The sequence below is a fragment of the Cephus cinctus genome, unplaced genomic scaffold, assembly GCF_000341935.2.
Source record: "Cephus cinctus unplaced genomic scaffold, Ccin1 Ccin1_scaffold0471, whole genome shotgun sequence".
Lineage (NCBI taxonomy): Eukaryota > Metazoa > Arthropoda > Insecta > Hymenoptera > Cephidae > Cephus > Cephus cinctus.
The window spans coordinates 251,516-264,671 of NW_014333147.1; the positions used below are offsets into that span (position 1 = coordinate 251,516).

The 13,156-nt window shown below is 49.9% G+C and overlaps 1 protein-coding gene across 3 annotated transcripts in view; it reads left to right on the forward strand.

Annotated features, from left to right (window-relative positions):
* Positions 1 to 13,156, forward strand: part of LOC107268126 (dachshund homolog 2) — a 148,313-nt gene that overhangs the window by 93,413 nt on the left and 41,744 nt on the right. For all 3 annotated transcript variants that reach the window (XM_015740582.2, XM_015740584.2, XM_015740583.2), the window contains exons 5-7: positions 2,605 to 2,681; positions 3,933 to 4,103; positions 6,656 to 6,880. In XM_015740582.2, coding sequence (XP_015596068.1) covers positions 2,605 to 2,681; positions 3,933 to 4,103; positions 6,656 to 6,880 — 473 coding nt within the window. The remainder of the gene's footprint in view (positions 1 to 2,604; positions 2,682 to 3,932; positions 4,104 to 6,655; positions 6,881 to 13,156) is intronic.

Below are 13,156 nucleotides of genomic sequence, written 5' to 3' on the forward strand. Positions count from 1 at the left end.
ACCTGTCCCGTCTACGTCCCCAGCGTCATCCAATCATCGGCCGATTTCCCAATGACGGTGAACCGCAACCCGTTAATCCGGAACGAGACTGGTTTCCTGACGGGATGAGATAGAATGGGAGAGAAAAGGTCGAAAAGAAGATAAAAGGAAGGAGTGAGAGAGAGAGAGTGAGAGAGAGAGAGAGAGAGAGAGAGAGAGAGACTATCTTGGGAGTCGCATAAACGACCTCGCGATTCCTTGCGGATCTTTGTGTCGCGGTGGATTCTCGAGAAAGGTACTTTTGCGAACAATCAGTCCGGTTTCCTTTTTGGTTCGAGACTCCTTTAATGAACTGACGCGGTTCAGGGCCGGTCCTGGATCCTGGGTGCAGGAGAGGGGCACCGGAGACCTGGGCACGGCGGGCCCCGTCCTACCCCACTGGCTGCGTCATTATCGAGTGAAAATTAAAAAAGGTCAAGAGCGAAGGAGACGCTGCTCGTCTCTCTCTCTCTCTCTCTCTCTCTCTCTCTCTCTCTCTCTCTCTCTCTCTCTCTCACTCTCAGCCCGAATAACGAAGTAACTTGTGACGCTCGTCCGCCTTTCCCAAAGGGCTTTCACGCAGTGTTTATAATATGGCAACGCGTTCAAGTTTCCGTGGACTCGCTAATTATTCGCGCATAGTCTCATAGTCTGAGACCCGGAGCCGCAGGTATATAATGAAACCCGTGACGTATTAACGCCGTATCCATATCCGTATCCGTATCCGCCGAGCGCCGCGACGCGCCTACTGTAATATTCAACTAATTACGAATTTAATAACCCTACGGGCGACGTTCGTCGCGGGCTTATTGCATCGCGAGCCAACGTGATGTCTTGCTCGGTCGGGAATCGCGCGAGCGAGAGAGACAGAGATAGATGGGGACGAGAGAAAGATCATAAGGGAGAGAGAGAGAGACGGAGAGCAGGGAGAATATGCGGATCCGTGGGAGCGCTCAAGAGACCGATGAAGATATCCTTCGGCCATCTTAATCGACTCGTATTACCAATTAAAATTTAATTATTGCCGAAATTAAGTCGTTATGATATCTGATGTTGTGCGCAAGGGAAGAGCCCTCTCCCCCCTCCTAGCGGGGCGGGGGGGGGATACTCGACTCACGCTTGCTTAACTTACAATTAATGAACCGCGAATGGCATTCGCGTCAAAACTGCAGCTAATGAAACGCGTCTGAAATTCTTGGCAAAGGCAAACGAGGCTTTGGCCCCTCCCCCTCCCCCTCTCTCTCTCTCTCTCTCTCTCTCTCCCTCGCGATCCCTCTCGGCATCCCTCTTATTCTCTTATTCTCGTTCCCCGGTGCCGTGCCCGTAACTTATTACTCGTAGATAGTATTTCTCTTTGGCTCTTTAAAAGCATTTTCTCATTAAAAAATTAAAGCGCGAGTGGGCTGCGAGAGGGACGTAAGGAAAAGAGAGACCGGGAGAGCCAAGCAGGAGAGGGAGAGCGAAGAAGGATGTTGTGGCGGTTAACGTGGCGCTTGGGGGTGGCCCGTGGCTCGATGTAGAATACTTGGGGGGTCGGTAAGTGCTCTGCGGCTCCCAGATGCGCCCAATATTATGTTTAATGATATTAACTTCTTACTTAATGGTCCACGGTTCGATTCGAGGTGCGAAGGGCTCCGAGTGGAAAGGAAAAAAAAAAAAAAGAGAAAAAAGGTAACGGCCCCAGATAGTACACCCCTGAGAATAATTTGGAGGTTAGGCAGCCCGATGAAATTCCAATTACACGTTAAGGCAGAAAATTCAAGAAAAACTACCAACTCCAAAGATCCTTTAGGATGCTGCTGAATAAATTTTTCAAGAAACAAGTTGCTTTATCTCTTTGGCAAGGAGTCCCAGGCGATCTCCTTCTCGTTCCTACATTTTCGCGCCGCGGGGCTACTTAATGCTAACCGCGCAGCATCAAGACAGAAATCTTAACGATTCCGCGGCGAAGCTTCGCTGCTGGGAAAGCTGGGAGGCCAGAAGGCAAACAATATAAAGATGAAATTAAAAGTTTTGCGTAGCAAGTCGGACATAAAGCTGCGCCCGTAACGAGTCCCGTCGTAAAGTTAATGCTGGCCGGAGTAGAGAGGAACACTCGTGGAGAGAGAGAGAGAGAGAGAGAGAGAGAGAGTCTCTTGAGTCGAGAAACGCAGGTAAGCCCCACTCTGGCACTCTGGCACTCTGCGTCAGAGTGTGAATATGGCCAGCATCCCCAAATTGGGCAAACCAACGAGTGGGAAGGAATTTTGGCTGAAAGAGGGAAAAGGTGGGTAGTCTTGGAGATATAGGTATACTTGCTGGATAGAATCTATAAATCGATAAACGGCAACGATATCTCAATCGGCGAATGAGCGATAGCTGCGCGCGCGATGCCTTTGTAATTAATGACGCTGCCGAGAGGACAACGTCGCCGATGAAACTATCACTTATCTTCCCACGCCGGGCCGCATGGAATAATTATTTAATTAATACCCTCGGCAGATGCGCTTCTCCGCCTCCCCATTGATGCTTTTCTTTCTTGAATGACTATTCAGCCATATCGTTGGAACGTCGATACATGATGTCTTTCCGATTTCTCTGTTGCAGACTGAAGGAGGAGCGGGGCGACGCCGACCGGGCCCTGGCGCTGGACCACAAGCCACGGGATCTCAGCTCGCACAATGGTAAAGATCTTCACGTTCTCTTTCTACGGGGTAACGGATACAGTTGTCTGAGTCTCCCAAGGGACTCGGGTGGTACATCCTGCGGGAAGAGAGAAGGGTCGAGGAGCGCGTGGTGACGAGGGGATGGATTAGGACTAGAAAGGGGGAGCAGAGAGTAACGCGAGATCCTTAAATGTCCGATTGGGAGGAGGCATCGCCTCGATCGGCTCTGGACCAGTCGGGGCTAAGCCACGCAGAAAAATCTTCTGGCCCGAAGAGCGGGCCCAGTTCTCTATCTCTTTCCTTCTCTCTTCGAATCACTTTTCTTGCTTTCTTTCTTTTGTTTCTTCTCTACTCGAGCGCTCGTTTAGGACCTGAAGATTAAGTCCGATATCGGGTTTCGCGGCAGTGGGTCCGACTGCGACCTCTCTCTCTCTCTCTCTCTCTCTCTCTCTCTCGTTCTTCTCTTCTATCAGCTTTTTATTTTCCATCTTTCTACTCTCTCTCTCTCTCTCCCTTTTACCATATTCCTATAACTCTTTGCTCCCCCTGCATCCGCGTGGGCCGCACAGTCCCTTTTCTAATTTCATGTCTCTTTAACATTCTAATCCGCCTGGTCCAACCTTTTATCTCGCACGTACATCCATTCTCTCGTTCACTCGGTCACTTCCGAGCGGAGTCGTCAAGATAAATTCAGGGCGAGTATCGGGCCGGCAGCATTCAGGGGAAACAGGTCCATTTAGTGGGAAACCCCGGAATTGCCGAGCCAAGCCAGCCAGTCGAACCAGCCAGCATCGAAGCAGCCAGCTATCCAGCCACCCAGCCTCCCAGCCACCCAGCCACCCAGCCACCCTAGTCCGCGCAGAGGCTCTGGGGTGGAAAACGGCCTGTGTGGCCATGCGGCAGCCACCGCTGCCCAAACAGAATCCATCCACGTCAGGATTAAAATGCTAGGATATCAAATACGTGGGGCGAGAATACGTGGCGCACAGCATCCTCCGCGCCTCATGGACCCAGATAGATCTCGAAAGTGGATAGTTGCCTTGTCCAGCCTCTAAATAGGGATATGTGTTACGGCAAATAAAATCCATCACCTTGTCAGCCTGACCGACCATAGGAGCAAGTGCCATTTTCCAATGGACCACTTTCGCTCGGATTTTCCCTTTAAATTATCTCGATGAGCCAACCCTGTTGAAACCTTACCAATCCTCCTCGTAATTCTTCATCCTCATGTAAATACGTATTTATTTGGGTCTCTCTATCGCCTTACAGGATCCTCCAATGGACACAGTCCTGTACTGAACCTTTCAAAGACGGCAGGAAGCGGAAGCGTGGGCGAGCATTCCGGAAGCGAAGCTGGAGCATCGCATCGTTCACAGGACGACGAGGAGGAGGATGACAATCTCTCCGAGGACCTGGAGGATGACAACGACAAGGACGAGGGTGAGTCTCTTTCACTCTTCCTTTTTCTTTTTCTTTTTCCTTTCCTTTCTTTCGGTCGCGTCTTCTTTCTTGATTTGCTTTGAATTAATGACGAATCGGAAAGGTCGCGATAAGCGCAGTACCCACAGCCCTGCTTCGTATGCAAATGTTAAATAATTATATCGGTTTGGCTGGACACGCCACGCGGTTGAAGATGAGTTCTCCGAGACAGCTCCTCGTAGGTCAGACCCTCTCATCGATCATCTCCGGCGCGCGAGGAGAGACGTTCTGGGATTGATCTTCCCTCTGAGAAACACGGTCTCACGTCCGATTCAGAGATTCTCAATGACCCTCGGCAGGCGCATCTCACCCATCTCGCCCATCTCGCCCATCTCGAGGCCAGGATCTCCCCTGCGCCGAATGGGACTCATGCTCCGATGCTTAGCCCAAGAGAGCGCCACTGCGAGGCCCACAGCGATCATTAGAAGCACATCTTCGGTATTTAGTTTCATTTTAATAATGAAAGATGGCCCGAGATAGGATCTCGGTCCTGCTTCGGGCCGCTATCTCGCGCCCTGGCCTCACACTTCGATCCATCCGAGCGACATAATCGCATTGATTTCTAATCGATTCGTTCATTGTCGCTCCGGCACGTTAATTGGCCCCACCGTCCAATTAAACTGTGTAACCACGAGACGGGACGCAAGGATCCGTGTTTCCGTGGTGATCCTCAGCCGCCATCTTCTTCACGTAATACACGAGGATCCGAGGATTTTGAGGAGCTCAGCCGGACGCGAGTCGTCGCCGGGTTCCACGGTTTCCCAGGCCACGGGCAGTCAGTATAAAGAACATTGGCAGCGGCCAGTAATAACGGGGCAAATAAAAGAGTCTATTGGGCATATACTCTTTTAATGAGCTTTATAAAATATCCGCACGTTCGATCCCCTTTTCGAGGGGAGCAGCAGGGAGAAGAAGGGGAATCGAGAGAGACAAATAACGTGGAGGTTGCGGGAGGTTGGATCTTGTTTGGATCTCGTAGCGGGACTGAAGAGAATCAAAAGATAAAAGGAGAAAAAGAGATGAAATTATTACGAAGAGAGGAAATGCGAATGTGGCCGAAGATAGAGGGCAGATAATGTAAATGAGAAAGAAGAACCGTCGGTATGTCGGCTACGCAGTGAGGCTGAGGGGCGGAGGGGGTAGGAGGAAAAGGAGGTGGTGGTGGGAGGTGCTGATCAGAAATTAGCCCAATCGAAGGGTCCTGCTCCCTGACCAGCGCAGCATCCACTAAATATCGCGAGCGACACGAGTTAGACGTATAAATCTGGCGTGTTTACGAAAGGGGCCCGTGTCTCGCAGCGTGCCGCTTGCACAGCAACATCCTACCTAACCTATCCTGATCGAAGTAGAACCCCATCGAACGCCCGTGGGAGTGTACACGAGCGCGGAATGCAGTTCTGATTTAATGAGACGCACTCTTATTTCTCGGAATCGGATGACGATTCTCTCCCTCGTTTCTGCGTATTTCTTTGCCACTGGCAACGCGTTCGCTTTTCGTCTCTCGGAGACCGAAAGAGACGCAAGAGGATTCACCTGGTCATTGGTATGGTCGGAGACACGTGCTCTGCCCACGGAACCACTGTAATGGCTGTGTTATCGAAGTGAGGCCCCGATGGAGGGCCAAGCTCGCTAAGGTCATATTGGGAAAGGGAGAAAGGGAGAAAGGGAGAAAGGGGGGAAGACGGAATCGCGGGAAAGCATTACCGAATCGGGCCACCCTTGCAATAAGTAACGCACACGTCCCGCTTGTAGGTGTGCTGATAATTAAAAGACGATACAATAAAGCACGTATCATTGGCCATAAAGCAGGAGACTCGGGAGATGGGCTGGGGCCCAGAGGCTGTGGGCCGGCCGCGAGGCGAGTCTTCGATCGGGGCCTTCGGACGGTCACTTAAGGGCGAACCCACGCGGACATAAATACAATAACCATAAGGCCCCTCTTTATACTCTTTATACCTCGAGCCTCGCTTATACAGCAGACATTGAGTGCGCCGCGCTATACTCCTCTTTATGCTTCGCTAGTTGGCGGCGGCGGGACTATCTCTTGGACGCGCGTAGTCGGCCGATCTTTATTTCCCTCCCCGCTTCTCTTTCCTTCTCTTCTGCCTACTCGCGAAGCTCGTCGACGAGTACGAGAAGCCTCGCGACTCCACGGATTAATTCAATTGAACTGACGTTAAATCAGAGACTGGCGAAAGGCAACAAGTAGGCGTCGCAGGGTTACGGCCCTGAGACACGCACGCGGCATAAGTCGACGACGAGGACGGCATCGAACCAACCCCGGTCGCTCTTTTAATTTATTATTACCATTTTACGACTCGAATCTTAAGTGCCGCGATCGGCCGACTCTCGTTCAGCCCGTGTCTTCTCCCTGCCCCTCTGGGCCAGATAGGGATGTTCGCCAAAAGCGAAAAGTCTTCCGTTCCAGCTAACCAGGCGGCACTATATTAACGATTGCCGCCCTTGAAATCTATTGCTCCTGAATGGCACGCATCTTTTCATCTTTCTTCCAGACATGTCCGACGTCCCGGAGAATCTGCCGCTGCCAGCGCCAGGCTCGGAAAGTCCTCAGGCGCTGAACTACTCGCAAATCGCCTCCGCGGCCGTGGCCGTTTCGCAGGGCGCACAGGACCCCTCGGTCTCCAGCACGGAGACCCTCCTGAGGAACATCCAGGGTCTCCTCAAGGTGGCGGCCGACAACGCGCGGCAGCAGGAGCGGCAAATCAACTACGAGAAAGGTCAGTGGCAGGGCTTTCTTAAGACACTTGAGGGCGCTCTCCACAATTTCATTATCTTCCAACTCTCCCAGAATCACATTAAGAGGCATTAGTGCCCTTGGCTCCTCGGCGAATCCTTCCTTCGAATCCTCCGGTCCCCCTCGAATCCAGCATCCTTCATTTCTATTCACTGACGCCCGCGTCAGCCGACGAGCCAATCAAGATGCTCGAGATCTCGACGACTCTTCGTTCCGTGACGTAGGCGCAAGGACAATTGGAAAAACGCATCCAAACGAAGTCCCGAACGAAGTGTCGCTCGGCTGTACCATACGAATACGTACGTAGAATGTAATAGGTGTCTAGGTAATTTCGCGAGATAAAGAATTAAAGGACTTTGCGTACGGTGCGTGAGGAGCCCCGGGCCCTCGTGAGCTTTTATCTTTTACCAAGAAGGAAGACTGGGCGACTAGTTTTTGTTAAATGATGAACGACCAGAAATACGGTGGACCCGTCGGTGTGCACCGTAGTCGCGGGGTGAAGGGTTGCCACAAAGTTCACGCATGGACGAGGGTCAAAGGGAGAAGTATATAGAGACAAGACGTAAAGCCGACGAAAGGAAAGGGAATAATAGAATAGAATAAAGTTAAGTAACGAAAGAGAGCGAATCGTTCCCTTCGCTCCGTCGCCTCTCGCGCTCGCCTTCCTCTTCCGACTTGTTGTGACAACGCGCGAGATGCATCCCGAAGATGCATCCCGATGCACAATGCAGCCAATGCACGCGCGCCCATCTACGTCTATATCGATCTGTCGACTAGTATCGACGTACGCGTGTAATATATAGAAGCACCCGTCGACATCGAGAGAAACACGAACGCGCGACACTCCGAGCACCCGGGGATCCCAGCCAATCGTTTACCAGGACTCTTTATTTATACAGTCTTTTTTTCTAGTTTCCCGATACACAGAGAGGAGATTACGTGCGATAGGATTTTAGTGTATTTAAACGGCCGAATTGAATCCCTTTGGCTTTTGTGTATTAACCACTCCGCCTCGTGTTCCTATTGGTAGCGGCTCAGACGTTCAGATCCTTCGAAAGGCCCAGGGTGAACGGCTAACCTAACGGCTGGCCCCTGCTCGGATAACCTGGGCTAATCGTGACTCTCCGATGCTCTTCGTGGGCTTCGATCGTTACGTTTCGGAGCTCGATACGAGGATGGAATTTACGCTTTTATTATTGTATCATCCAAGAGCGAAGCTTCGACTGGTTTCTTCGTTGGAAACAGTTGGGCCTGCGTTAATACACAAAAGCTAATGGGGCCTCTGAGGAATTAACGGGCCCAAAGGCGAAGGTCCAAGGCGAAGGCGCACTATAAACATTGTTATTCTAGTTATTAAATAGTTTTTACGAAATAGATAACGAAGCGACGCGATTGGTCGAGAGGATGATTAGATTCGGATTGAATCGATCAAGCGTAATCGAGTGACGGAGGATCGTCTTTTTTTTTTATTATCATTCGAAGATTTGAATTGCTTCGATTCTCAGCTGCGTCAATGTGGCAGCGCGTGGTTCGGTTACGAAAGGGTTTAGCAGGGGTCAAAGGGTAGCCCAGAAGGGTTCGGACGAAGCCGAGGGTAAAGGGTAAAGGGTTGATAATATGCCCAGTGGCCGAGGTAAAAGAAAGTGGGAAGAAAGGGAGGAAAGTATAATCAGCCACGGGAATCTCCGTATCGAGGAACGTTACGGCCGATGCTAAATGAAGTCGGTTCATATCACGGAATTAAAATGGACTTAGAGAGAATTTAGAATTAAGTTTATGATTACGATAAGTCTTCAATCTCGATGTAAAACCCGTCGCGCCGTCGTGTCGTTACCGAACGCAGCGTTCAGAACGCGCCGATCTCGTCGATGATAAATGAATTTTTCATAAATAAATAAATATATATATACATGTGTAGAAAAATATACATATTTTTTAGTGCTTAAGTCTCGAACTGTAACTTGACGATATTTAAAGAATAATCATTCTCCCACGTGGAGACCTGATGCACGCAATCGGCCAACCGTTTCTTGGCAGACATTTATAAAAAAAATTGTTAACGAGTGTGATCCTCTTCTCTCTTTTTACCGTTTATTATTCTTTTTTTCTGATATGAGAAAATGTCTGCTTGGAACCGGCAGTCGAGGGAGCAGGTCGTTCCGATCGGTAGGGCAAATACGGTAACGCATGAATGTTGCCATTTTAGTCATTATATACATATATACATATTGCGAATATATATACGATCATGAATAAGATAAATTTCGCGTAACGCATTATCAAGATTTTTTTTTATTAACGATTTTACTATTGTAATAGAAGCTAAACGTGTTACTGTAAGCGTTGAATCGAACCAAGTATACATGATCGATGTCGATGAAGAAAAAGAAAAGAAAAAAAAAATGAGTTGCAAATAAAAATGAATTGTAAACAGCACACACCGACGAACGGGTTTGATACTCGAGCAACGGCACATCTGGCGAGTGTCCGTAACATGTTGCCAGAAATGAAAGAAGAAAAGACAATAAAAATACATTGCGTCAATTTGCCGTTGCTCGACTATAACTGCTTCTGATTCACGAATCATCAATCACGTAATGAATCCAACGGCGCCACTCACGCACCGTACTCGCCATCTGTGAATAGTACGTGCATGAAACTTTCATCCCAGTGATCTAAGATCGCATGTTCTCTTAAGAGTCCCCATATGCATACGGACACCTATGTGCACCGGCCAGCGAGTACGATATGGCGAATCGTTTCGGCTCGCAGAAGGTAAAAAGTATTAAAGTGGTAGCCGCCTCGGTCAGAGGCCGTAAACTCCTGGGTAGCAGATAGCCAGAAGCCCGAGTGGGCATTGCCAGGTATACCTATAGATACGACACATATGTAGATACCTCGTGGCTCGTAGCAACGTGAGTCAAGTTGGCGGCGTTCACGCACGTCCGTTTAATAAATTCCCTCGAAACGTAACACTCGGGACTTTAATTACCCATTGGCCGATACAAAGTGTCATTTTCAGGGCCGTTAACTAATGCGTTTACCAGGACCGCTCCTATAGGAATCCCAGGGATCCCGACATTCAGGAGATTCCCGTGGGATAGGAGGACTCGGATCCTTGTAGGGAAATTTCCCTTTGCTGTGATATCACAGTCGTCAGTTTCTACCTGAATTAAGTGTAGGATAATTGACATTTTTTTTTTTTTTCACTAATTTTAGATAACTCGTAGGGATGTGTGGGTGAGTCTATCTACCCACTGGATATATATATATATATATATATATATATAGGTATATGGAAAAGTAGGCCGCGTGGAGATGCCGATGGAGAAGCTGCGTCTGGGTTGGTTGGGTACCGATTTAATACTCGAACGAACCAGCAGCTCGTTTTACACCAGATGCTTTAACATAGGGACGCTATCGTGTTACCTGGTCCTCCGCAGCCTCCCCAGACTCCGAGCCAATCCACGCGAGAGAGATGCCTTCAATGCGAATATTAGCATCGATATATTCGCCCCGAGTCTTTTGTCGAGGTAAGGGACCGACTGACGTCGAGGGCCCCACCTATTCCTCCTGGCGTTATCCCTGGCGACGTCGTGCGGATTCTGCGCACGAGCGTCTCCCCCGTGGCAAACCGAGCAAAGAGATAGCTAGGAATATAAGTACGGAATAAATGTAAAAATAAAAGGCAAAAGGATGAAAAGGGCTCCGGGACGGACGAAATCCTCACGCGGAGGGATTGGACCTTTATTTATCCCCGTGCCGTCTCGAGTTTCATAAATACGATAATATTCCAGAAGACGTCTCCGTTGTGCGGAGTGAAAATCCTCTGGACAGGTTCCCTGGTCCAGCCGTGGATCGCCCAACCCCTCCTGGCTCGAGTAATGAAGCCCGATTAATTAATCGTAATCGTATCGACGTCCGCGTACCGCGTCCACCCTTGGACGCGAACGTAGCTGGTTGAGCGAAGGAAAAAAAAAAAAGAAAGAAAAAGGATACAAGAGAAAACTGGGAGAAGCAATGGCGACCTATGGCCGCCTTTATGGCTGATACTCTTGTTTAGCCTTTAGTTGGTTTCTTGGTCTCTTTTGTAGCTCCTTTTGTACTTTATACTCGGGGGGGCCTCACGTGGGTCCAGCGAGTAAGTTACGTTAACGGCTTGAGAGGACAATATGAGTTCACTGGAAGCGGTAGAGCGGGTAGTGGGTAGTGGGTACTGGCCGAGGAAAGGGGCGGAGGGGGGAGGGACGCTATCTGTAAGATCGAACTTGAGATAATAGGGCCCCGCGACGCGGATTGTGCAGTGGGGCACGCTCGGGTAGCGTAAGGCCCGGTTAGGAGCCAACCAAGGAACAAGAGGGGATTGAGTTGTAGCCGCGAGTGGAGGATCTTATGTAGATTCCTTGTAGATCGTGCACCCGATTCGATCGCGATCGGCCGCTCGGGTAGCCGGGTTAATTAAAATCGTAGGCCCGCCGAGTGTATCGGGACTCTCTTCGGTGTACTCTCTTTGCTCTCCTCTCTCTCTCTCTCTCTCTCTCTCTCTCTCTCTCTCTGTTTTCTCTCTCCATAAACTCCGCGGATTTTTGGCCGGCGCTGCCTGGGAGGCTGCCTACGTTGAGTCCCATTACCTCCTCCCGAGGAATTTAACCACCAGGATACGCAAGGCGCAGCCTCCGTCCGAAGATGCTGTTATGGTACGGGGCGCCTGGTCCAGCACGTGTCTACGGAACAATCTTGCGAGAGAACGTGGCTCCTTGCATGCATAAAGATCTCTTCCGTATTTACTAAAGCCAACCCGATCTCTTTGCCTTCTATTCCCTTTGAATCCTTTGCAGCATCCGAGGCACTTCGAGTCCTCTTACGAAGGCACTAAACGTCCAGAACTCATAAAGCCCCGAGAGAGAAAGAGATAAATATTTCTATAAAGATACCGTCGTGTTGTCCACCTATCGAGGATCTACGCTATTCGCCTTGAGATCTTTACCTTCCCCGGTTCGCTCGAATGCTTGCTGATTGATTTATGGTTCACCCTGCCACAGCCGCGACCCTCCCCAACCCCCCTCCGTTGCGGGAAAGGAGAAAGGCCACCGAGGTATCTCTATATCGCGGGGCCGCCATTATCGCGCGACCACGTACGTCGTACGACCTGGGTACCAGCATCGACCACCCTCCGGCTCTGGTCCATCCACCTCAGCCGCGACCAGCCGAGTTCGCCCAGCCAACTAGTCAGCCTACTACAACCTACTACTGCCTCCCTTTGCTTTACCAGCTCTCTTTTTTTCTTACTCATAATTGGCTGGTATCAGGTGGTACCGACCATTTGTTCATGTCCCGCAATGCCGAGAGAATGGACCAGAAGTGCTGATTGTAAAAAGATCCTCCGTCGTAAAAGGACACGTCAAGGAAAGTCCGTTTAAAGATCGTAATACCATTTATCACGATGGCAGCTCTCGCCGCGCCGGGGAACGCCCAGGTAAATCTGCTGGACCTTTTCCTGGTTCCTTGTTCCTCGAGATAAACCAGGAACAGCTTGGATTTTACAACGCGCAACAGAGATACGAGGAGGAGGCCGAGCACGAGCTGTACTCGCGCTCACGTTTTTCTCAGTCAGTTTTATTGTCTCGGATGTTTACTTTAATTAGTGGAGCATTGTCTTAGATTTAATTAAGACCAGAATTGGTTTATTGGCCAGGACGCACCCTAGTCCAGGCCATGGACCCCATGGAAGAGCCTCGATCGTTATATGGTGGCGCTTAGCAATAAATACCTTACACCTTTATTGTTGGGGTCCTGTGGGTCCCTCGTAGGTCAGACTCGAAAGGGGCTTGTCCGTGGCCTCGGGCTAACAGGAAATATAGCTATGTGATTCATCTGAAAAGAGAAGGAGGCTGGGGGGAGCCAAAGACTCCGCATTCCCCCGGAAGACCAAGAGAGGATGGATGCTCGGCAAGAGAATTGATATAAGCGAGCAGAAGGAACGAGAAGGTAGAAATAGATATCTTACCGATGGAGCTCGAGTAGACGGATCCATTCGAGCATAGGAATAACATCCTTTGCATACATCAATTACGCGAGCGGTTCCCATTATTAGCTGTATATAATTTATTACTTTCCACCTTAATAAGCATAATAGTTCCCATGCTATTCTTCGTGCAGGAGGCGAGGCGAGGCCCGTATTATTTTTGTGCCGTGTGCGTGCGACCCCTGACCCAGAGACAATCGTTAAGGTAGCGCATTGGGCGGCGGAGCGGGGCCT